Raw genomic sequence first — 25,870 nt, 5'->3', positions numbered from 1 at the left:
ATCGTGCCTCTGCACCCCAGCAACACCCCAGCTTGGGTGACAGAGCCAGACCCTATCTCCAAAAAAAAAAAAAGGAATGATTTTTATCCTCTGTGATGTCAAACTCTGTGGCTGCCTTAAATAAATTAGTTAATCCATCAAATTATAATGTGCTTTTAATAATACGTCATCAGCCCTCTGCATCTAAGCATTCAACCAACCATGGGTCAAAAATATTTTTAAAAATTGTGTCTGTATAGAACATATGCAGACTTTTTTCCTTGTCATTATTCCCTAAACAATACAGTATAACCACTACATGTATAGCATTTACATTTTATTAGGTATTATACGTAACCTAGTGATGATTTAAAGTATACAGGAAGCTGGGCAAGGTGACATGCACGTGTAGTTTCGCTCACTTTGGTAGCTGCGGTGGGAAGATTGCTTGAGCCCAAGAGTTTGAGGCGGTAGTGCCCTGATTATGCCTGAATAGCCACTGCATTGCAGCCTAGCAACATAGTGAGACACCATCTCTTAAAAAAAAAGTATACATGGGAATGTGCAAGTGTTTTATGCAAATACTGTACCGTTTTATATTAGGGACATGAGCACTGAAGGATTTTGGTATCCATGAGAGGGTTGGCTGGGGAGTATCCTGGAACCAGTCTCCCATGGATACCAGGGGATGATTGTATTCACTGATGTTCTAGCTTTTTTGTCATCCCTCCCCCACCCCCCGTTCCCACCTTTATCATTGTATTTCCTTCTTAGGTTCCTGGTTGACATTCTAGAAATGCCACTGTCTCTGCCACTAACTTCATACATTACCTTAAAATTTTTCTATTTAAATTAGTTTGTGTTTTCAGATAAAGTGCTTTGCCTTGATACCAGTCTGTGCCTTTAAAGTGCCACTAACATAATGACAGATGCCTTTTAGAAATCTTGCAAACTATTGTATGGCCATTGGCATCACTCTGTTAGTGTTAAAGAAGCTGCATTTTCTTTGCACTAGCCCTACCCAGTTTTTTCTTCTTTTAATGCTCAGCAGAAAACTGAAGATGGTCACAACTTTCCGACCTTGTGCACATTGCTTCTCTGGTCTATTACCATAGGATACCGTAGCAGTATCTTACAGACATCTTTGATGGCCAATCAGCAGCAGTTAAATTACCGTAAATTTTTTAAATGGAACTCTGACAGCCAATAAGAAATCCCGTGGGTGGGAACAGTAACAACCCTTTGGCTTGTTTTTAAGAACAATTCTAAATTTTCAGTATTCTGTTTTAGAAACACATGATTCCCTAGTGCAACTGCTATGTGCATTTGCCAGGCATTTCCACCCCTTAGAGTTCCCCATAGTTTGAAGTCTGAATCTGACCCCTGTTCTGCTTCTCAAGGTAACTTTAAAACAGGAAGTGTACAAAAGAGGTAACTGATGACGTGAACAGCCAATCGTGGCTTTGTGTTCTTAGCCAATAAAGCAGTTCAGCCAATGGGATCACAGTGGAGGCAAGGTTTGGTGTCAAATAGCATGCTAGATTGAATGCCTTTGACTGTTAAAGTGGAAGGAGGCTGCAGGGCTTCATTGGAGCCTCGGAGTTTTTCACTGAGGCAGGGGTCAGCTGAAAGACAAAGAAAAATGGCGAATAGTTTGTTGGGGGGTGGGAGGACAGCTGTTCGGGCTTTCACTGGAGTGGACATTCCAGACTCAGGTTTCTGCATCTCCTGCTGCCTTTTGTTTCCTCCGTCCTTTGGGGGGGAGGGATAGGAGTGACTTAAATTCTCCCAGTCCGAGGAGGTATAAATAACTACATGTAAAATTAATGCAGTTCCCGGTAAGTTTAATTCTTTGTTCTGTGTTGAAATGATAGAAACTGTTTAGCTTCAGAGAGTGTAGACAAGTTGCACTGTTCAGAAAATGGCCACTTTACATTCCATGCATACCTTTTGGTGCACCTAGAATACCTTGCTGTGTTTAGATTTTGCATGTCCTTCAACTAGGATTTCTTTCCTAGTTGACTATCGACAGGATCAGGTACATGGAGAAAGGCTAATCATTTTTCAGGGGCACACAGAAGCAAAACACTTTTCTGTTTGCATTGGGTAAACTTAACTGTTTTCCAAATAATTTTCCTTTGTTCAAGTGCACTGAAGCTTTCCTATGGAATAAGCTGAGTTGTTGTGAGAGTTTTTCTGTTTCCACGCACTTTGTTGACATCTGTGTTTTCAGATATGGAAGCGACACGTTGCTGTTAGAAATTTGTGTGAAAATATGATTTGCACTGCTGCAGGTTCTAATGGTGAAGGCCCACATGCCAGTGTGAAATTTTCCCATAACTTTCTTGATTTACCTGTCTACCTCTAGATTCTAATAAGTACTAATTAATGTAGTAACAGTCTTTGTTTTTAATGCACATTTTAGCTTAGAATGCTGGTTAGAAACATCTTCACTTATATTGACAGTGACAAGAGCAAATCTTTTTCCATAGATTTCACACGTTTTGTCAGGTGTTGATTTAGTTCTTTAAAATGATATGAGCAAAGTGCTTTTCATTTTTCCGTATTAAATATTTTAAATCCTGCAGTTTATGAATAGGAAAGTTAAGAGTATAGGCACCCTATCTTTTGCCCTTGATATATATATATATATATATATATATATATATATATATATATTTCTCTTTAGGGGTACAAAGCTAACGTAGGTTGCTAATCAGTAACCGGCCAGTTATTATGAACAGTGAAATCTTGAATCCCACGTACTAAAATCTATAATACACCTGATTTTAAAATGCAATTCTTTGTTTTCTTTTTATTTGCAAATACGGAATGAAGGTCATTGGAACATTTCTGCAGCAGACTCAGTGTGGAGCCGTGAGCCAGCAGCACTTAGTCTCTGGGTAGGGAAAAGGAGCAGGCCCTATTAGAGGAGAAGTTTCAAGGGTGTTGATTTGCCTTCCTTAGCTTCCCCTGTAATAAAGGATTTACCTGAGAGGACTGATAGGATTTAGATTTGGGGCTCTTGGAGTTGGAATGATATAGCAAGTCAAAGTTCTAGATGCAGGCCTCTGTCGTTGCTTTCAAAAGTGACCTTGAAAAACTGCCGGGGAGTTGAAAGATTGAAGGACAAAGTTTGTTTATACAGATTTGGACTGAAAAGCTCTATTTAAGATGAAAAGAGACTGTACTTCTGATATTCAAGTCGAGTGGTTAGTAGGAATATGTTATAGATTCAAATTAGGAGTTTTCAGGGAATAAGACAATAGGGCTGCATTCATTCTCTCTCCCACTCTTTTTACTTCCCTCCCCCCAGCAAAAAATTCTAAATTCTTTTGGTATGATAGCTGAGTGAACTGCCTAACAGATTCAGAATTCCTTGCATGCTACCGTGTCTTCTTTGTAATCTAGAGGGTTCTTAGTGAAGGAATAGTATTTTAGGAGTTCAGAGTAGTTGTATTTGTGAAAGTTTTGGGGAATTGGAATGCTTATAAGAAGAAAATGTTCATTCTGGGAATTTAAGTCCTAAGATAAAGAAGTATGTGTTAAGGATTACATTTTAAGAGGTACTACTTTGATTTAAATTTACTTTTTTAAAGTCATTGATTATTTATATGTTATCAGTTGTTCCAGGTTTTATATATGATTTTAAAAACAGTTGTAGGTACTGTCTTGACCCTGTTGGCCCTACAAGAAGGCCTGTAGCAGGGGAGGCAAAAGTGAAGGTGTGGTACAGTATGAGGTAAACCATAAACTTGAGAACTTGGTGGATTTGGCTTCTTGGAAAGACACCCAGTCACTGCCTCTCGCCGAGGTTCTTCACCATTTTTGGATCATAGACTCTTTGAGAATCTGACCCACTACCTGGAAAAATGCACATGGGCATGCCTGTGCAAAACCTTTGATGACTAAGTTATTTTCTAGTGTATGTCAAATGGTGTTTAACACCTTAGCCAGATAGATGTTTACTAGACAAATGAAGAAAACTTTGCTTCCAGAAAGAGCAAAGACCTTCTAGAGAGCTAACTGTAATTTGGACCATGGGTGGCTGTGTGTGTAAGTGGGGGAGGCTTAGATAGGGTCTAGAGATGTCAACATTTATTTACTCTGATCACAATGTTTGAGGCGGTATGGTACAGACCATTTAAAGTCAAGAGATCTGTGTTCAAGCCCTAGTCACCTTTATCACCAGCTTTGTAGTTTGGGCAAGTCAGCCATTTAGTGTTAGCTTCCTCACATGTAAAAATGGGACCTAAAAATAGTGTCTTATTTAGTGGTGAGTCCTGAATGAGATCATGTGTGTCAAAGTACTTTGCAAATTGTGAAGAACTACGTAATATTAGTTGTTACTAATCCAGACTGTTTGGGGGATGAAACCTTTATGAAGATAGGTGTGGCATCAAAGAAAAAAATGCCAGTATTTTAATATTTTTAAAAAGGAGTTAGTTTAAACCTGACACATGTCTTTTTAAACTGCCTTCACCTGCATATTCCTGTTTATGCTGACATGACCCTATTTATTTAATGCATACGTTGAGACCATCCTTTACTGTGAAAGATTCCTGTGAAAGAATTTTAACCCCTTTGTCAAAATTTAAGAACCTCTCAGAATAAGGTGAAATGGGTATGCTGATTTTTTAAAAAACTCTTATTAGATTTAGGAACCTGTCAGAATAAAATCTGGAAGCCTGTTCAGTTTGCATTATGAGATTTGCATTATAATGCAGGTAAGTTGTAATGGTTGCAGATGTTTACCAAGCAGGGGTTATTTTTAGTTTGTATACCAAATATTTATAAAGTAAACTGGAACTATTTTTTTTTGTTTGCTTTGTGATTATCATGTCAGTTTTCAAGCATGGGAGGTAGGTATAGCCTGCAGTATATATAGTAAGCAAATAAATGTTGGGATGAATGCCTTTTTTTTTTTTTTTTTTTCCCCAGACAGGGTCTTGCTCTGTTGCCCAGGCTAATATGCCAGGCTGAAGAGCCGTGGCATGATCATGACCCACTGCAGCCTCCACCTCCTGGGCTCAAGCAATCCTCCTACCTCAGCCTCCTGAGTAGCTGGTACTACAGGCATGTGCCACTGTGCCCAATTTTTTTTTTTTTTTTTTTTTTAATAGAGACGGGGTTTTGATTTGCTGCCCAGGCTGATCTCACACTCCTGGGCTCAAGTGATCCTGTTGCCTTGGCCTCCCAAAGTGCTGGGATTACAAGCGCTGGGATTACAGGTGTGAGTCACTGTGCCCAATTGTGGGATGAACACTTTTAAAATAAGAAATAATTGATCGCTTATCAAAAATCTAATGTAAATTTCACACAGTTAATACCTACTGTGAGATACTTTCTAACATAATTGGTGGAAACTCATGGAGATTTCTTTTTAATCTAGTCTACATGCCCAGTGTCATCTATTTTTAGGACTTCCTTCCCCCCCCCCCCGGGTGGGGTTGATATTTTGTGATGTTTGATTTCCTGTCCTATTAAGTCACTTCCTCTCAGGCCTATGGTCAGTCAGCATTGGTGTCTGCTTCCTATCTGTGCTTTGAAAGAGTCATATTCAGACAGAATGAGGTTTGGCAAAATTGATATTGACTTTACCAAATAAAATTCCAGTTCCAGGGATGTGTAGGTTTAAAAACAGCAACTGTGGTCACTTTGGGCTTTTGTTTTTAAAACAAGATGAGGTCTCCTTCTTAAAGAAGCTAAATACTTTTGTGGGGGCTTCAGTAACCCAAAAAATGTATAAAAGCTGAACATGGCTATCTTCATGAATGGAATGATTTTTGCCTATTCTTATTACTGATAATATATGCATACAGAGTTTGAATATGTCTAAGTTAGGCTGATAGGAATCACTTAGAGATCTAGTCTAGTTCCCTTCTTGTAAAGTGGGGAAATTGAGGCCCAGTAAGTTCAGGTGCCCTAATCCAAGTCTTTCAGCTTTTTAGGAACAGGCCTGTACAAGTTTGGAGATTTGACTCCCACTCAATTTGTTGCACGTTTCTTTTATTCCTCTAGGTTGTTTTCACTTTTTATTTTTCATGTTTCTTTTCCTTTTGGCACTTCTGTATAGGTTTGCTGTTTGGATATAGAAGGAACAGAGAGAAAATGGGCCATGGAAGAGGTTCAGAAGTCTTTACCTGAAGTATGTTGGTTAGAAAGTCTGCTGCAGCAGATTTAGTGTCCCTTTGGGATCTGAAGATACCTTGCCTCAGCCAGTTGCTTATTCAGAAAGCTGAGAACCAGCTAGGAAGCTAATGGTGCTCACCTGTGAGGTATTCCAGAGAGCCGGGTTACTGTTATGCATTATGAAGAAGTTAGGGTATACAAACACATGACCTGCATGCCAGTTAGTGTTTATTGTTTTTGTTTTTTGTTACTACATTTCAAGAACGAGCTGATTCCCAAATAAGTTTGTCCCTGGCTCTTAAAGTGAGTCCACAAGCTAACCTGTATTTAATAAACACAGATTCCAGGGTCATTTTAAGCATTTGAGAAGACGGAAATAGGAATCATTGTTTATAGACACCCAAAATAATATCTTAACTATGCTGACTTGACTCTTTCCCATCAGCAAAGTGGTATTATGTGTGTATGTGCTTGTGTATGGTTGAGTGGTTTTTGTTCTTATCTTTATATTCTTTGATAGACCATGATATACTTTAACATTTTTAATTTTTCTGAAGGTGATGACCTTCATATGTTTAGACAAAAGTTATAGTTCATTGAAAGAGTGAGGGCTTGAATGATGTAAGTTATATAATATTTAAGTCCTAAAATATACTGACTGAAAATTATGATAGACATAGCTGGATAGACTATACTTCATGTCTGCATTTCCCAGAAGTTTAGTTTTCTTTCTTTTTTTTGGAGACTAAGGTCTTGCTCTGTCACCCAGGCTAGAGGGTATAGTGTAATGGTGTAATCATAGATCACTGCAACCTTAAACTCCTGGGCTTAAGCAGTCCTCGCACTTCAGCCTCCAAGTAGCTGGGACTACAGATGCATGCTACTAGGCCTGGCTAATTAAAAAAAAAATTTTGAGGGCTGGGCACAATGGCTCACGCCTATAATCCCAGCACTTTGGGAGGCCAAGGCAGGCAGATCATGAGGTCAGGAGATCAAGACCATACTGGCTAACACGGTGAAATCGTATCTCTACTAAAAATACAAAAAATTAGCCGGGCGTGGTGGCGGGCTCCTGTAGTCCCAGCTACTCGGGAGGCTGAGGCAGGAGAATGGCGTGAACCCAGGAGGTGGAGCTTGCAGTGAGCCGAGATGGCGCCACTGCACTCCAGCCTGGGCAACAAAGTGAAACTCCGTCTCAAAAAAAAAAAAAAATTTTGACTGGGTGTGGTGGATCATGCCTGTAATCCCAGCACTTTGGGAGGCCAAGGCGGGTGGATCACTTGAGGTCAGGAGTTTGAGACCAGCCTGGACAACATGGTGAAACCCAGCCCTTACTAAAATAACACCAAAATTATCCGGGCCTAGTCCCATCTTCTCAGGAGGGTGAGGCACAAGAATTGCTTGAACCGGGAGGTTGCAGTGAGCCATGATAGTGCCACTGCACTCCAGCCTGGGCAACAGAGTGAGACTCTGTCTCAAGAAAAACAGACAAACAAAAACCAATTTTTTTTTTTTTTTGTAGAGATGGAGTCTCATTATTTTCCCTGGCTGGTCTCGAACTCCTGGCCTCAAAGGATCCTTCTACCTTAGCCTCAAAAGCACTGGCATTTACAGGTGTGAGCATCTGTGCCTGGCTAGTTTTCTTTTTAATCTGTTCTTTCTGCTACCTCAATATTGGGGCTCAACTCTTTATAACGTGGTCAGATTCTATTTGTGTTATCACTCTTATCTTCTTGTCTCTCCCTTTGGGATCCCAAAGTCAGACCCCGCTATTCAGTAATTGATCAAAAGTTTTTCTCTACTTACAGTATTTATTCTAAATTAAATTACAGTCTAGAACCTGTGGTGAAAATGGGCAATCAAAGGATAAGGAATGAAGTTAAATTCCAGTATAGAGGAAGAACTAAAGAAAAAGATAGTAAATGTTTAACTTTAAAATGGCATAACATTGTGACCTTGTGTTCCTTAGTTCAAAGAAAGAAGACTAAAATAACCACAGCAAATAGCAGCGCGAATTCACTTGGTTATCCTTTCTTCTTGGAAGTACTACGGTTTTGGTCTGTTTCCATAGTTTCAATTACATAGAAAACTAAAGGGAAGACCTGCTTGATTGAAAGTATCCAGATAAAATGAAATTGTCTTCTGTTTATCTAAGCTATATAGTTCTTACCTTCAAGGAAATGCTAAAGTTGGATGCTTTTTACACTTCCTTTCACCAATTCACCATGCATGCGTGTCTTTTTTGTGGAGAGTTTAAAAAGGTATACAAATAAAATTTTACTCTGAGACTGATGATGTTTATCAAGTATTAGAAACTGATACGGAAAGAACAAGCAAAATACACAATTCAGAAGAGGGGAGACCTTGGCTTAGTTGAAGGGAAACTATTTAACTGGATGTGGACTCAGGGAGGTAGGGACAAGGGCATTCCAGGCGTTGGGAGCAACAAGAGTAAGATCATGATTCAAAAAGTACATCTTGGGTTAAAGAGAGCAGTAAATGGCCAACTGCTTAGAGCATAAAGAGATGAGTTAAGGACAGGAAGGAGTGGTAAAAGAAAGACGTATGGAGAAGTAAGTTGGGTCAGATGTTGAAGGGCCTTGTTTGACAGGCTAAGAAATTTGAACAGTCTCTGCTTGACATTGGTGACCATTGGAAATCTGGAGTAGTAGAGTGATGTGGCGTTATGAGAGCTGCGCTTTTATAAGATTTATTACACATCTTAGGTTCACAACCTTTATAGGATTATTAAGTTTAAAATAGGTTGTAACATAAAGGGCTTAGAATTGTACCTGGCACACAGTAACTCCTAATGAGCATTGGCTATCATCATTTTTATTACATAGAGGCGATGAAGGTCTGAACAGAGATAGTGGTAGTATGAAGAAAGTTCAGGAGATGGACACTGCTGGACCCTGCTACTATAGAATTTAGCAGCTGATTAGAATTGAACAACAGAGGAGAAAAAGTGCAAAATGATACTGAGGTTTCAAGTCTGGGTGACTGGAGGATAGAAACAGAAACTCAGGAAGAGCAAGTTTGGGGGGAAAAGAAGATAGATTTGATTTGGGGCATGTGGAATTTCACTTCTGGGTAGCTTTCTGGTTGTAGATGTCCAAGTTGTAGATGTCCAGCTTTCCGGTTGTAGATGTTCAGTGTATGCAGAAGTGAATGAAGCTTTGGAGAAATATCAAAATTGGTAATGTATATTTGGAATTTAGGCTCATAAAGATTGTAACTGAACCTAAGGGACAAACAGGAGAGAATCAAGAAAGAGAATTGACAGAAGACTAGTGCTACATGTCAAAGATGGAAGCACAAAAAAGGTCTGACTCTAAAGTTGAGAAATCCAGAAATGAGCATGGTAGAGTTCTCTAGGTCACTGTTCTCTAAGCTTTTTTTGGTTGTACACTCCTGTTGTCTGAGTGTGCAGTTCCCATGTATGAATTAATATTCTTTACTCCAAAAAGTTACTTGCTCAGTTTTTTAGTATTAGTTTAGTAAAAATAGAGAATATCTGTAACTCCCCTTAATCCAGGCGTATACAACAAGGTAAAGATTTTGTTGTTAGCCTACATCTTCCTTGCAGTACTTGGAGCACCATATGTAATACATGGTCTTGTGACAAGTTCAACTAAATGAGGGCATCAGTATCAGCTCATAGGTTAAATATTCGAGAAGCTAATATTAACACTTTCTGTGTGTGCCTTGATAAGTAAAAGACTAGAAATACTGCCTTAGAATCTGGTGACTTTCACTTGCTTTAAAGATGTACAAATATTTCCTTGAGATTAGTACATATACCACATCTCCATTCGGTACAAAGACTACATTTTATTTTCTGAGTTGCATTGGGCTTAATCTTACTGGTTTTAGCTTTGTAAAATCTCAAATGGCAGCATCCTGCATGAAGCTGACCAAAAATACATATGTAGAAATTTGGCAGCATTTGCTGAGCAAGTAATTTATAGCCCACATGATCATTATAGCACCAATGAGCAGCACACAAAATTAATTACCAGGAATGGGACTAGCCTCATCTGTAGGATTTAGCAGAATTTTTAATATAAGGCACCTATATTTAGTTTCTAGGCTGCGTATGTTGTAATTATCCTTAATCTAAAATAAAGGCAATAAGAAACTTTTCACTAGAGAAATAGTGGTAAATTTCCAGCCATTTTACCTCATTTTTTATAATCTGAACTCCATGATTATTTTCCTCTTGGAAATTCATTGTCCAGATGCCCATGAAGCTCCCCTTAAAGGTGGTTAAGCAATGTAATAGTATGTGGTGTTTATATGAAGCATAGTACTTTATAGTTAGTGAAGTGATTTCATACTCATTCTCTTGTTTGGTATTTACCTAATGTAAGTAGGATAGATGATTATCATCCCCCATTTTGAGGGTGACAAAATGGAAGACAGAGCCTAATGACAGAGGCTTTTGCTGTTTATACTGCACTTTCTTTTTTTTTGAGATGGAGTCTCGCTGTGTCTCCCAGGCTGGAGTGCAGTGGCGTGATCTGGGCTCACTGCAAGCTCCGCCTCCCGGGTTCATGCCATTCTCCCGCCTCAGCCTCCCAAGTAGCTGGGACTACAGGCGCCCGCCACCACGCCTGCACTTTCTTACTGTATATGAAAAAGAGTCTATAGCTGTGTCCATCTTAGGGGACTAATTTTTCCTCCTACCTTCCCTTTTTCTATACTTGCTTCTCCCTTGAAAAGCACAGAACTTTCCCAGAGTTCTCATCGACTCTCATATTATAGACTACTTATCAGGCTAATCATAAAGGGAGCAAACATACAGTCAAATTGAATTACCTTTAAAGTGTTTGTCAAAATAGGTGAACACAGTCACTTTTTGGAACAAAGCGTAGTACAAGTAGATAGATACAATTGAGCACTACTAGTGTTTTTGGGAAATCGTCTTTAATGAATCCTAAATTCACTAAGGTTAGATAAGTAGTTGAAGAATTTTTTTCCAAATAGATATGTGGTTAGAATTGTATTAGGTGTTCTGTGGTGTTCCTTAGCTATGCAAGTACACACTTTGTGGTATGTATTGAGGCAGCTCCCAAATTTGGGTTCTCATCTTGAGCCACAGAGATCAATATTTTTAGATGAATCATTGTGTTCTTTTTTTTCTTTTTGAGACGGAGTCTCTCGCTCTGTCGCCTGGCTGGAGTGCGGTGGCGCGATCTTGGCTCACTGCAACCTCGGCCTCCCGGGTTCAAGCTATTCTTCTGTCGCAGCCTCCTGAGTAGCTGGGACTACAGGTGCCCACCACCATGCCCAGCTAATTTTTGTATTTACTAGAAAATGGAGTTTCACCATATTGGACAGATAGTCTTGATCTTATGACCTCGTGATCTGCCCGCCTTGGCCTCCCAAAGTGCTGGGATTACAGGGGTGAACCACCGCGCCTGGCCCGTGGTGTTGTTAAATAATCAGTTGCTTTAAATTTCCTAGCTATGATTTATAATCCTTGCTTACCCCTAGTGAGGTGGAACAAAGGAATTCTGATTTCTTGGAGGAATGGCTGAATAAGATAACTTTATCACCATGTTCATAATGTAGCGATAGCTATAATTTTGAAACACTGCATAGAATTTAGCCAGGTGATTCCTCATATAAGTGGGTAGCTATGAAAACATCTCCAGTAAAGGGGGCTGGGCTAAGGCTCTTCTTCTGAATTATAGTGAAAGAATAGAGTGACTTCCCATCACCAGGCCCCCAGAAAGTGAACTTGATCCTTTCTATCTCCACTCTTGTTTGGTAACTAGATGGCCTAGTCCCACTCCTCTGATGCAACTGCAGTTTAACAAGCTTGAAAACCTTAAGCTTTCTTGTTTAAGCTTTCTACTTTGAAATGTGTAAGAATCTGGTATCTTGATTTTTTTTGGAGTACTTTTTTCAGGAGAGTGATCAGGAAAACTAAAGGTAAAAAGGCCTGGTGGATTTGTGTTCCAGGCTGAGAAAAGCTGTAGGTTCTTAAGTTTTGAGTTTTCTATTGTTATCAATTCTAAAGTAGAAGGAGATGATTTAATGAAAGAGCACAGAATTGAGAATCAGAAGACATGGATTTTAATTTCAGCTGTGGCATATACTTATCCTGGTGACTTCTGCCAAGTTCCTCAGTCTACCTGAATAAAGTATCTTTATTTGTCAGATGGGAATATTTGAACCTGTGTTGCTTATCTTACGTGTTTATGGTGAAAAACACATAAAATAATGTGAAACTACTTTAAAAAGTATAAAGTATGTACAAATGTAAGAGATTAGCATAACTATCTCAGTCACTTTGCACTCTTTGAAGTGATCTTTATGTTCTCAGTTCCTGACAGCTGTATACATGAAGGTAAGAGATTTAGGATTTGGTTGGCTTGGAAGATTTGTCTCGTTTCATGTCCTTTTCCTTTCTTTCTTCTCCTCTTTTAAACATTTAAATCAATGATAAAAGACACTAAGCAGAGGGAATAATTCACAGTGTGTCTGAATGAGCAGAATCCAGACAGCCAAATCAATACAGCCAAGCTCATATTGACATTCTTATAACGCCCTCTAGGTTTTTAATTGACAATTTTCTGCCTTCTCCTGTCCCCCCACCCCCCTGGTTTTCAGATGTATTAACTCACCAGCACAATCTTCTGTTTTTCAGTGGAGCTTATGATTAGATAATTGTCTACATTTGTGCTACATTTTCCAAAGTAGAACAAGTTTTTCTCCATCCCCACTCTTGTGGCTCTTCCATTGGATTACTGCACAAAGGTTACTGCACAACTGAGCATAGGTACTTAAGGAATTTTCCCATTTGCCAGTTTAAAAGAAAAGCACCTAGAATGAGGCCAAGGATACTTGGGGTCTTAAAATAGTTCTTGTCCGTGCATGGTGGCTCACGTCTGTAATTCCAGCAGTTTGGCAGGCCAACGTGAGAGGATCACTTGAGGCCAGGAGTTTGAGACCAGCCTGGGCAAGATAGCAAGACCCTGTCTTTACAGAAAATTTTAAAAATTAGCCAGGTATGGTGGCAAGCACCTGTAGTCCCTGCTACTCAGGAGGCTGAGCAGGGGAGGATCGCTTGAACCCAGGAGGTTGAGGCTTCAGTGAACCATGATCATGCCACTGCACTCCAGCCTGGGCAACAGAGCAAGACACTGTTAAAAAAAATTTTTTTTAAAGTTCTTGAGGAACCTGTGTTTTTCATTCAGTAAATGTGGATTGAATCCCCACTATGTGCAAGGCACGTTTGCATTGAGGATGTGTCAGAAACAAAATGATTATGTAAGACAAACTGGGGAAAAAATAGGAACATGAAAATTTTAAGCTTAAAAAATAATATGCCCCTTAAAAAAGAATATGTTACACAAGTCTGAAGCAAGTGAATATGCTAATTAGAGAAATAGATTTGATTGTGTGCCGGGAATGGTTTCTTGGGGAGAAAAAAAAATAGTCATCACTGATGAGTGAATGTGTAGACAGTATTGAATTTCTTTACAGTTGTACTGTAAAGGCAAGCTTCTTATCAGTGCTGTTGCAGAAGAGCCTTAAACATTGGTTTCAATCCATGAAATAGTCTGAGAAATTCCGGTTTTCCAGAACATGTTTCCTTCATGTTCACTTCAGGATATTGGATATAGAGGGAAGTGGGTGGAGCTCTCTTTAGAGCTCCAAACAGAATCTTTTGCTTGGACGATGGGGCCAGGTTGAGTGGGGAGCTGCCTGGACTCCAGGTTCCCTCTACCCTCTAATATAAACAAGATTCCTTTCACAAGACAAAACAGGCACATACTCCTAGCTTGTGGAATTCTGAGGTATCCAAGGAGATGGTGGTGGTTGTGGGGCTTTTTTGTTTTTTTTTGAGATAGGGTCTCACTCTGTTGCCCAGGCTGAAGTGCAGTGGTGCGATCATGGCTCATTGCAGTCTCCCAGCTCCTCGGGTCAAGTGATCCTCTTGCCCCAGCCTCCTGAGTAGCAGGAGCTACAGATGTGTGCCACCACACAGACTAATTTTTGTTTTTGTTTTTGTTTTTTCTTTTTTGTAGAGTCAAGGTCTTGCTATGTTTCCCGGGCTGATCTTGAACTCCTGGGCTCAAGCGATCCTCCTGCTTCGACCTCCAAAGTGCTGAGATTACAGGCATGAGCCACCATTCCCAGCCCAAGGAGACATATTCTAAGAATTTAAGGCTGGGCGCGGTGGCTCATGCCTGTACTCCCAGCACTTTGGGAGGCCGAGGCGGACGGATCATGAGGTCAGGAGACCGAGACCATCCTGGCTAACACAGTAAAACCCTGTCTCTACTAAAAATACAAAAAAATTAGCCAGATGTGGTGGTGGGCGCCTGTGGTCCCATCTCCTCTGGAGGCTGAGGCAGGAGAATGGTGTGGACCCAGGAGGCGGAGCTTGCAGTGAGCCAAGATCGTGCTACTGCATTCCAGCCTGGGGAATGGAGGGAGACTCCATCTCAAAATAAGTAAATAATAAAAAATAAATAAGTAAAAATTAAAAAAATTTTTAATATGTTTTTGGATTAGTGTGGAGAGAAAACCTAGTATAGCTGTTGATCATTGACACTCCCAGGGATTTAAATTTGGCTCATTCCCATTTTCAGCTTGAGTTCTTTGCTTTTTTGGAACTAGTACATTTGTTCCAAATTTAATAGTTTAAAGGGCTTTAAAAATTATTTTGTGTTTATAAAAGAGATAGGAGAGCATCTTTCTCTATTTTAATATGTATTTCCATGCATCTGAAACTAGGCTTTTTAAAGAAATAGGTTAAAAACAAAGTAAGTAGTCTAAATTATAGAGAAAAAGAAGCTAGTTGGTCTTTAGTCTTGGTACCATATCTGGGACTCTTCAGACCAGTAGTTGGTATCTTGTCCAGCTTCGAGCAGTCATGATGATATGATGCCATCTGGCATTTGTATGAATCTTGCTATTTTTTGAGGCCTTCTAACATGTGTTTTACCATTTGTGTGTTTCAGCTGCCCTGTGGGATATTGCTGTAGATGATAGAGAAGTTTCTAAGAAGTTAAGAAATTTGCTCAAGATCACAGTTCACCAGAGAGCTAAGAACCCCCAGGTCCAATACGTTTTATTTATTTATGTGTTTACCTTGTGCTTTAGTGCCCCCAACTGTTCACAGCTGAGTATTCAAAGGTGCTGCTAACCCGCCTAGAGACATGCAAAGGGGAAGGATAAAACAGAAAAGAAAAAAGAGTGACAGAGCTTAAATAGTGCAAAAAGTGGGAATGAGCAAGTTATAATAAATTAAGACAGAATTTTAGAGCTTTTGCATTTTGACTCTATCACTTATTGTATTGTGATCTTGAGCAAGTAACTTGATACCTAACCATCAACCTTATCTATAAAATTGGAATAATATTGATAAATGTATCACTGAGCTAAATAAGGCTCAATTGAGGATGATGTATGTGGCATTTTTTTATGAACTCCAAAGCCCGTAAGTTGGCATCTTCGAAACATTCTTCAGAATTACACTGCTTATCTCTGCTGGACACACAAACACAAGATACTGCCAGAAACTGGGCAAGAGGCTATTTGTGAATCTCAGAAAGGACCTAGTAAGAAAATGATGCTTTGTTTTAGAATACAACTTAACTTAGGCTACAGGCACTCTTTCTGTCTCTAGCTCATGTCACAATTCCTTTTTGGGATCGAGGCCTGAAAAACCAGTTACTCATCATTCTTCCTACAAGGATTTATTTACTCGTTAGGCTGGAGGGTCAGAGAGACTAACAGATTCTTCTATGCAGCAGAGCAGGTCTGGCCCAGGTTAGTTCTAATTGAGGATGAACAGGTGAGGGAGGCAGGGGAGCTAAATAACAGTTGTGTGATCTAGGACCAGCTTCTCAACCTCTGGTGTCAGTTTCCCCATCAGTAAATCAGGGATAAACAAAACACTTAACAATGCTTTAAAACAAGATCAGAATATTATCTGAAACTTTTTCTTTTTCTTTTTTTTTTTTGTTTTTTTGAGACAGGGTCTTGCTCTGCTGCTCAGGCTGGAGTGCGGCGGTGGCGCAATCATAGCTCTCTGCAGGCTTGACCTCCCAGGCTCAAGCAATCCTCCTACCTCAGCCTCCTGAGTAGCTGGGACTATAGGTGTGAGCCACCATACCTGGCTAATTTTTTATTTTTTATTTTCTGTTGAGATGGGGGTCTCACTATGTTGCCCAGGCTGATCTCAAACTCCTGGGTTCAAGTGATCCTCCCGCCTTGGCCTCCCAGAGTGCTGGGATTAGAGGCATGAGCTACCACATGTGGCTGAACCTTTTTCCTTAAAGGTCCAGATATTTTAAGCTCTGCAGCTGTATGATTTTTGTTGTAACTCTTCAACTCTACTGTTTAGCATGAGAGCAGCCATAGACAATATAAACTAATTAGGGGCTGGGCATGGTGGCTCACGCCTGTAATCCCAGCATTTTGGGAGGCCGAGGTGGGCAGATCACTTAAGGTCAGGAATTGAAGACCAGCCTGGTCAACATGGTGAAACCTGTCTCTTCAGAAATACAAAAATTAACTGGGTGTGATGGCAGGTGCCTGTAATTCCAGCTGCTTAGGAGGCTGAGGTGAGAGAATCGCTTGAACCCAGGAGGTGGAGGTTGCAGTGAGCCAAGATCGTGCTGTTATACTCCAGCCTGTATGACAGACCGAGGCTTCATCTAAAAATAAATAAATACATAAATAATTAGGGTTGATGCCTTCCAGTGAAACTGTTTCTAAAAACAGGCTGTAGGCCAGATGTGGCCTGTGAGCTATAGTTTTTAGACCCTTCCTTGCTTTAGAATACTTCACTAAATACTTGATCTTTTTTCTCCATCATACAAAATACTGCTTTTGTTTTATTGGTGTCATATATGCAGAGATGGTTTAAGTTTGAGCATTCAAAGGATGAGGAAGAATGTGTGTGAAGTAAGATGTTATGTATCATTTTCTGTTCCACAGAAATAAGTTTTCAAATGTTCTGTTCACGCCTTCCCATCACTTTCATTGTTTATACCAGTTGCTGTGCCTTCATTTTTTTTCTAGTTATAGTACAACTATATTATGATCTGGCTCCTGTTTCAAAGATTATATTATACTAGATACTAAATAGAAAAATAGTTTTGTTTTTGAAGGAAAAGTGGCTCTTCTGCCAGTTTGAAAATGTGTCCTTGTGAACAGATCTTTAGGGAGAGCAGTGTGCAGCCACTTCCAAGCCTAAGTCTTTTAGGAAGCATGGTTTTCCAGTAGGCACTTTGAAAAGCGGCTTCTTCTTAAGACAGATGTACCCTCAAACGTCAAACTTGCCATTAATCAGAGTTGGGGAAGTAGAGCTATGTTATTCATTCTTGTATTATAGTAGTGAAGACTATTCAGTAGCCTGCCAGTAAATATGACCAGCTGGTACCCAGCTATGTGTGTAAGTAATAAGGTTTCAGGCACTAAGCGTAGTCCTTTCTTGCATGACTATATAAAAACTTTAGATGAGTTTAAACAGAGACTATTGAACCTTCTGTTCTCTCTAGTCACTTTGCCTTCCCTTGTATTCATTCATTTATTGCATCTTCAAGTAGTGAAGTGTAGGACTTCCCTACCAAACCACCAGACCCCTTTGGAATGTGTTCAGTATGCATCATTGCTGGAGTGGCTTAGTAGAGTGACTGACCCAGGGCCACCAGCTAGTAGGCAGCAAGCGGCCAGTACACAAACATAGGTCTTTTAATTTTCAGACCAGTTCTTCTTGTGAAATTTTCAATTTTAGATTGGTTTTTATTTTGGAGAGTATAAGCTTTCTTAAGGCTAGAAATGCTTTTTAGCTATTGTGATTGATAATGGCATAAGTCCTAAGGTCCATCTGTGTAAACATAAAAACCAAATTGTCTGTTAGTAAATAAATCCTACCCCCGTGTCCCTCATCCATCCATTTATTTTTATTAATATTCTTCCTTTCTCTGTATCTCTCATCATCATTTAAAATACAACATCTTACAAACCTTAGCTCATTTAAATGAAGAAACCTAGAACTAACCTCAACAAATACCTGAGCAGTACTGGAACATAAAATGCTTGTGATAGTGCTGCCACTAGAGCAAAATACAATAAAACTAACATCATAATAAAGAGAGTCACACAAATTTGTTGGTTTCCCAGTGCAAATAGAAGTTATGTTTGTGCTATAGTGTAGTCTATTAAATGTGCAACAGCATTATGTCTAAAAAATGTACATATCTTAATTTTAAAATATCTTATTGGTAAAAATGCTAATTACCATCTGAACTTTCAGCAAGTCATAAGCTTTTGCTGCTTGAGGGTCTTGACTTGATGATGATGGCTGCTGACTGATTAGGGTGGTAGTTGCCGAAGATTGGGGTGGCTTTGGCAATTTCTGTGTGTGTGTTTTTCTGTTTTGTTTTTGAGATGAGTTTTACTCCTGTTGCCCAGGCTGGAGTGCAGTGGCGTGATCTCAGCTCACTGCAACCTATGCCTCCTGGGCTCAAGCAGTTCTCCTGCCTCAGCTTCCCGAGTAGCTGGGATTGCAGCCCCCTGCAACCCTCCCTCCCCGGTCCCCCACACCCAGCTAATTTTTGTATTTTTAGTAGAGACGGGTTTCACCATGTTGGCCAGGCTGGTCTTGAACTCCTGACGTCAAGTAATCCACCCACCTCGGTCTCCCAAAGTGCTGGGATTACAGTCTCCCAAAGTGCTGGGATTACAGTCTCCCAAAGTGCTGGGATTACAGGCGTGAGCCACCGCATCTGGCCTGTTTTTTTTTTTTTTTTTTTTTTTCTTTTGGGAGAGAGTCTCACTCTGTCACCCAGGCTGGAGTACAGTGTCATGATCTCGGCTGATTGCAACCTCTGCCTCCCAGGTTCAAGCCATCCTCCTACCTCACCCTCCCAAGTAGCTGGGACTGCAGACACATGCCACCACACCCAGCTAATTTTTGTCTATATTTTTTTGTATAGACAGGGTCTGCTGTGTTGCCCAGACTGATCTTGAGGTCTCAAACTCCTGGGCTCAAGTGATCCTCTCGCCCTGGACTCCCCAAGTGCTGAGATTACTGGCGTGAGCCACTGGGCCTGGCTGGCAATTTCTTAAAATAAGGCAGCAGTGGAGTTTGTTGCTTCACTTGACTCTTCCTTTCCTGAAAGATTTCTCTGTAGCATGCTTTTCTGTTTGATAGCGTTTTACCTAGAGTAGAGCTTCTTTCAGAATTGGAGTTCGTTCTCTCAAGTCCTGCCACTATTTTATGAACTAAGTTTACATAATATTCTAATGTTCATAGCATTTTCACTGGAGGTAGGTTCCATTTCAAGAAATCACATTCTTTGCCTTCTATAAGAAGCAACTCTTCATCTGTTAAAGTTTTACATGAAATTGCAGCAATCCAGTCACATCTCAGGCTCCACTTCTAATTACAGTTCTCTTGCTGTTTCTACCACATCAACAGTTACTTCTTTCACTGAAGCCTCGAACCCCTCAAAATCATTCAGGAGGATTGGAATCAACTTTAGACTCCTGTTAATGTTTATATTTTGACCTCCTCCCACGAATTTTGAATTTTTTTTTTTTTTTTTTTTTTTTTGAGACAGAGTCTTACTCTGTTGCCCAGGCTGGAGTACAGTAGCACGATCTTGGTTCATTGCAGCCCTGACCTCCCAGGCTCAAGTGATCCTCCTACCTCAGCCTCCCGAGTAGCTGGGACTATAAGCATGTGCCACCACACCCAGCTAATTTTTGTATTTTTTGTAGAGACAGGGTTTTGCCATGTTGCCCAGGCTGGTTTTGAACTCCTGAGCTAAAGCAGTACTCCCACCTTGGCCTCCCAAAGTTCTGGGATTACAGGTGTGAGGCACTGTGCCTGGCCATGAATATTCTTTTTTTTTTTGAGACGAAGTCTTGCTCTGTCACCCAGGCTGGAGTGCAGTGGCGTGATCTCGGCTCACTGCAACCTCCACCTCCTGGGTTCAAGCGATTCTCCTGCCTCAGCCTTCCTAGTAGCTGGGATTACAGGCCACACCACCATGCCCAGCTAAGTTTTGTATTTTTTTAGTAGACAGGGTTTCACCATGTTGACCCAGCTGGTCTCGAACTCATGACCTTGTGATCTGCCCGCCCCGGCCTCCCAAAGTGCTGGGATTACAGGCATGAGCCACTGTGCCCGGCCTGCCATGAATATTCTTAATGGCATTTAAAATGGTGAATCCTGTCTAGAAGGTTTTCAGTTTACTCAGATCTGTCTGAGGAATCCCAGTCTATGGCAGTTGTATCCTTCTGAAGTGTTATTATTTTTGAGACAGTCTCACTCTGTCACCTAGGCTGGAGTGCAGTGGCGTGATCTCGGCTCACTGCAACCTCATGCTTTGGCCTCTAGAATAGCTGGGACTACAGGCGTGCACCACCAAGCCCGGCTAATTTTTGTGTTTTTAGTAGAGATGGGGTTTCATCATGTTGGCCAGGATGGTCTCAAACTACTCACCTCGGGTGATCCTTCTACCTTGGCCTCCCAAAGTGCTGGGATTATAGGCATGAGCCACTGCGCCCAGCCATGTATTTCTTCAATAATAAGACTTGAATGTTGAAATTACTCTTTGATCCATGGGCTGCAGAATGGATATTGTGTTAGTAGGTATTAAAATACTAATCTCGGCCGGGCGTGATGGCTCACGCCTGTAATCCCAGCACTTTGGGAGGCCGAGACGGGAGGCTTACTTGAAGTCAGGAGTTTGAGACCAGTGTGGCCAACATGGCAAAACCCCATCTTTACTAAAATTAGAAAAATTAGCTGGGTGTGGTGGCGCATGCCTGCCATCCCAGCTACTCGGGAGGCTGAGGCATGAGAATCGCTTGAACCCAGAAGGCGGAGTTTGCAGTTACCTGAGATGGCACCACTGCACTCCAGCCTGGGCGACAGAGCGAGACTGTCACAAAACAAAACTCTGATGGAGTTATACAAGGAGATTAATGTTATTTGTTTTTTGAGATGGAGTCTCACTCTGCTACCCAGGCTGGAGTTCAGTGGTACCATCTTGGCTCACTGCAACCTCTGCCTCCTGAGTTTAAGCTTTTCTTCTATCTCAGCCTCCTGAGTAGCTGGGGTTACAGGTACCCACCATCATGCCCAGCTAATTTTTGTATTTTTAGTAGAGACTGGTTTCACCATGTTGGCCAAGCTGGTCTAGAACTCCTGACCTCAGGTTATCCGCCCACCTCGGCCTCCCAAAGTGCTGGGATTACAGACGTGAGCCACTGTGCCCAGCCTCCATCAGAGTTTTTGGATGACCAGGTAGGTATATTGTTAGTGAGCAGTAATATTTTGAAAGGAATCTTTTTTTTCTGAGCAGTAGGTCTCAACAGTGAACTTAAAATAGTGAACCATGCTGTAAACATGTGCTATCATCCAAGCTTTGTTCCATTTATAGAGCAGAGGCAGAGTAGATTTAGTATAATTCTTAAGGGCCCTAGAATTTTTGGAATGGTAAATGAGCATCGGCTTCAACAGGCATTGACTTCTCCTCTAGCTATGAAAGTCCTTGATGGCATCTTCTTCCAGTAAAAGTCCATTTTGTCTACACTGAAATTCTATTGTTTAATGTAGCCAGTTGCATCAGTTACCCTAGGCAGATCTTCGGGATAACTTGCTGCAGCTTCTTCGTTAGCACTTGCTGTTTCACCTTATACTTTTATGTTACGGAAATGGCTTCTTTGCTTAAACCTCATGAACCAACTTTTCTTTTGCAGCTTCCTCACCTCTCTCAGCCTTCATAGAATTGAGGAGAGTTAGGGCATTGCTCCGCATTAGGCTTTGGCTTACAGGAATATTGTGGTTGGTTTGATCTTCTGTCTAGACCACTGACACTTTCTTCATATCAGCAGTAAAGCTGTTTGCTTTCTTATTTGTGTGTTCACTGGAGGAGCACTTTTAATTTCCTTCAAGAACTTTTTCTTTGCATTCACAGCTTGGGTAAGTGTTGGGTGCAAGAGGCCTAGCTCTTGGTCCATCTCAGCTCTTTTTTGTTGTTGTTGTTTTGAAACGGAGTCTTGCTCTATTGCCCAGGCTGGAGTGCAGTGGTGCAATCTCAGCTCACTGCAACCTTCGCCTCCTGGGTTCAAGAGATTCTCCTGCTTCAGCTTCCCGAGTAGCTGGGATTACAGGTGCCCACCACCACGCCTGGCTACTATTTGTATTTTTGGTAGAGATGGGGTTTCACCATGTTGGTCAGGGTGGTCTCGAACTCCTGACCTCAGGTGGTCCACCCTCCTCGGCCCCCAAAGTGCTGGTATTACAGGCATGAGCCACTGTGCCTGGCCCCATATCAGGTTTTGATGTGCTTTCCTTACTAAGCTTAATCATTTCTAACTTTTGATTGATTGATTTAGAGACAGAATTTTGCTCTGTCACCCAGGCTGGAGTGTGGTGGCACGATCATAGCTCGCTGCTGCCCAAGGGATCCTCCCACCTCAGCCTTCTGAGTAGCTAGGACCACAGGTGTGTGCCACCAGGACTGACTAATTTTTCTTTTTCTTTTCTTTTTTTTTTTTTGTAGAGATGGTGGGTGTCTCTCTGTGTTGCCAAGCTGGTTTCGAACTCCTGGACTCATGCACTCAGCCCTTCTTGGTGCCCCAAAGTTCTGGGATTACAGGCGTGAGCCACCGCACCTGGCCTTTAGTTTTTAAGTGAGAGATGTGAGACTCTTCTTTTACTTGAATGCTTAGAGGCCATTGTAGGGTTATTAAGTGGCCTAATTTCAATTGCTGTGTCTCAGGTAATAGGGAGGCCCGAGGAGAGGGAGAGAGACAGGGGAAAGGCCAGTTGGTAGAGCAGTACCTGTGAAGCACAGTAAAGTGAAATGCAATAAAATGAGGTATAGTTGTAAAAATGATGTCATCTCGTGACAGAGGAAGATATGATCAAAATGCAGGTCACAAAAGTGAGTGAAGAAGGTATATGCCTTGGTCATAGAGAGATACTTGTTGACATGTTAAGTTGGAGATGCACAGGAATGGTTGGGAACTCAACCCAAAAAGCCTAAGGGCTGCAAGTTGGATTGGGGAACATTAAAGGGGAATGACAATACCAACATTATATTTGTTTCTCAGTCAGTACTGGGCTAAGATATATTTGTTTGCATTTGACAGTGAGAGCATTATTTTTAGGTAAAATGTGTCTTCCCAGGGTGGTTCAACTAGTGCATTGGGTCTTCAGATAATGTTATTTGATTATAGTATTGATGAAGAAAAAAGAAATCAGTTCCTGGCCAGAGTCACTCTCTGTGTGGAGTTTGAGCATTGTCCCCACGTCTGTTTGGTTTTTTTCCCCAGTACTCTGCTTTCTTCCCACATCCTGAATATGTGCATGTTAGGTTAATTGGCACATCTAAATAGTCTCAGCCTGAGTGAGTGTGTGCCCTGTGATTGAATTGTCCAGGGTTGGTTCCTACCTTGTGCCCTGAACTGTTGTGATAGGCTTCAATCTTCTGCAACCCTCAACTGGAATAATTAGAAAAATAATCATCTTACTTTTTTTTTTTTTTTTTTGAGACAGAGTCTCGCTCTGTCTCCCAGGCTGGAGTGCAGTGGCATGATCTTGGTTCTCTGCAACCTCCGCCTCCTGGGTTCAAGTGATTCTCATGCCTTAGCCTCCCGAGTAGCTGGGATTACAGGCACCTGCCACCATGCCTGGCTAATTTTTATATTTTTAGTAGAGATGGGGTTTCACCATGTTGGCCAGGCTGGTCTTGAACTCCTGACCTCAGGTGATCCTCCTGCCTCGGCCTCCCAAAGTACTGGGATTACAGGTGTGAGCCACTGCACCTGGCCTTTCTTTTTCCTTTTTTTGGGGGGTTGGGGGAGACGGAGTCTTGCTCTGACGCCAGGCTCTAGTGCAGTGGTGGCGCAACCTCGGCTCACTGTAACCTCCACCTCCCAGATTCAAGCGATTCCCCTGCCTCAGCCTCCTGAGTAGCTGGGACTACAGGCGCGCACCACCACACCTGGCTAATTTTTTATATTTTTAGTGGAGACGGGGTTTCACCATGTTGGCCAGGATGGTCTCAATCTCCTGACCTCGTGATCTGCCCACCTCGACCTCCCAAAGTGCTGAGTTTACAGGCGTGAGCCACTGTGCCTGGCCCTGGCCTTTGTTTTTCTTAATCTTTATTAAATGTATGTATAGCTCATAGTTATTTCAGTGTTTAATATTAGAAGTGTCTTGATCTTTATTTAGAAGTTTGGTGATGTTTTTGTGACCAGGAATATGGCATAGGAACTAACTCTTATTTATATCAATTAGACTTTGGTAAAAAAGTTGGTTTTGTTCTGTGTTTGGCTTAAGTTGCAGTTTCCAAGAGCCTATCGAAGACATTAAGGAGGACTTACTCTGCTTTTGGAAGCAGCGTTGGTCAAGAATTGGGTTTCATTTTAGGGGAGCTTCCTGTGGTCTTTTTCCCTTGAACAGTTGTGATGTTAGGTTTTTAAATATTATCTCCCAACAACATCTGTTTGGTTTTAGTTACCTCAAAGAGCTGTATTGTGGGTTTAGGCGTACTATGAAAGAGTTTAGTATAGAGAATGAAGTGCACGCCAGGGAATAGAGAGCTGAACTAAAGTCTAAAGGTCCTGAGTTTCAGAAACCAGGTCATATTGCAATAAACCTTAGATTTCTTTTTATTTATGAGGTTGATAATTTTGATACATCCTGTTGTTCCATGCCTAGGCATATCACTAAGGGAAGATTTGGCAGGCATGGTACCTGGTTGAGAGCAAGAGCTTGAAAGATTTCCAAGACAGCTTTAAAAGAGGAACACTCTGATTTTGGAATGTTTTGAAAACTTCCGAGGTTTCATTTTTTCTTTAAGAATGACAACGAGTAACTGGATATAAGAGTAACACCTAGATTGCCCACTCATTAGTGGTCTGATTAAATCATCTCACTTCTGCATGATTTTCCCCTTATCTTCTTGCTAATGGATGGACAGGCAGAGATATTTATCCTCCTCCTACTTACCCATTGTCATTAATATTTCAGACTTTGCTAATCTATCCTGGTCACTTTTCTGAAGTGGTTCTGACTTTCAAAAGATTTACACTTGGGAATAGTATGCACCCACATTTCCAGCCTTTAAGTCCGCCTTGCAGCTTCCAGGACTGTCTTAGATGTTTGTGTGTGTGTGTCCTTTCTGTCCTCCCCTTTTATTTTAAATCTACTTTAGTAAGTCAGTTTCAGGTAGATTTCTGATTGCAGTCTTGCTTTAAAGTCCTGGAGCTCATTTATCATTTAGTCTAAGCTTCTGGAATAGCTTGTATAACCATTTCCTTTGGTTAGGCAATTCCAATAAGTATTTCAGGACGAAGCTTTCCAAGATGCCTTTTTTTTTTTTTTTTCCTGAAAGGCCATAGCCAGCATCAGTCTTGTCCCTCCTCTTAGGGGTAATTAGTTATCAGACTGTGTGCTAGATATTGGGAGGGATCCAGAGAGATGAATCATATGCAGATCCTACTCTCAAGGAGCTTGTATAGCAGGAGGGGAAATAAGACATACACATTGATGTGTACATCATACAAGGTATCAAATACAATGAATGATTGTACAAGGTAATGTGGTGAGGACAGAAAAAGAGGTGCAGATCGGGGCTCCTTAAGGCTCCCAAGGGAGGGAGCAGTTCCAGAAAGCAATAGAGAATACTTCGTGGAGAGATAGCAATTGAGTTGAGTGCTTGTAGTCCCAGCTACTTGGGAGGCTGAGGTAGGAGGATTG

General features: G+C 41.2%; 1 protein-coding gene across 35 annotated transcripts in view; it reads left to right on the top strand.

Moving 5' to 3' along the window:
- The window catches only part of NFYC (nuclear transcription factor Y subunit gamma), an 80,813-nt gene that overhangs the window by 16,457 nt on the left and 38,486 nt on the right, over positions 1 to 25,870 (top strand). For 5 of the 35 annotated variants that reach the window (XM_077962140.1, XM_077962067.1, XM_077962103.1 and 2 more), the window contains exons 1-2: positions 1,524 to 1,817; positions 15,093 to 15,190. The exons of 6 other annotated variants lie outside the window; for them this stretch is intronic. Coding sequence is in view for 3 of the 29 variants with exons in the window: in XM_077962081.1 (XP_077818207.1) it covers positions 1,526 to 1,694 (169 nt within the window). In the remaining 26 variants the exon portion in view is untranslated. Of the gene's footprint in view, positions 1 to 1,523; positions 1,818 to 6,055; positions 6,258 to 7,633; positions 7,726 to 15,092; positions 15,191 to 22,661; positions 22,801 to 25,870 lie in introns of those variants that run through there. 24 more of the 35 variants (XM_028835428.2, XM_077962063.1, XM_028835394.2 and 21 more) reach the window with 10 other exon arrangements.

This window comes from Macaca mulatta, chromosome 1 (assembly GCF_049350105.2).
Source record: "Macaca mulatta isolate MMU2019108-1 chromosome 1, T2T-MMU8v2.0, whole genome shotgun sequence".
Lineage (NCBI taxonomy): Eukaryota > Metazoa > Chordata > Mammalia > Primates > Cercopithecidae > Macaca > Macaca mulatta.
Note: the sequence above shows the minus strand (reverse complement) of the source record. Positions and strands in the feature narration are given on the sequence as shown.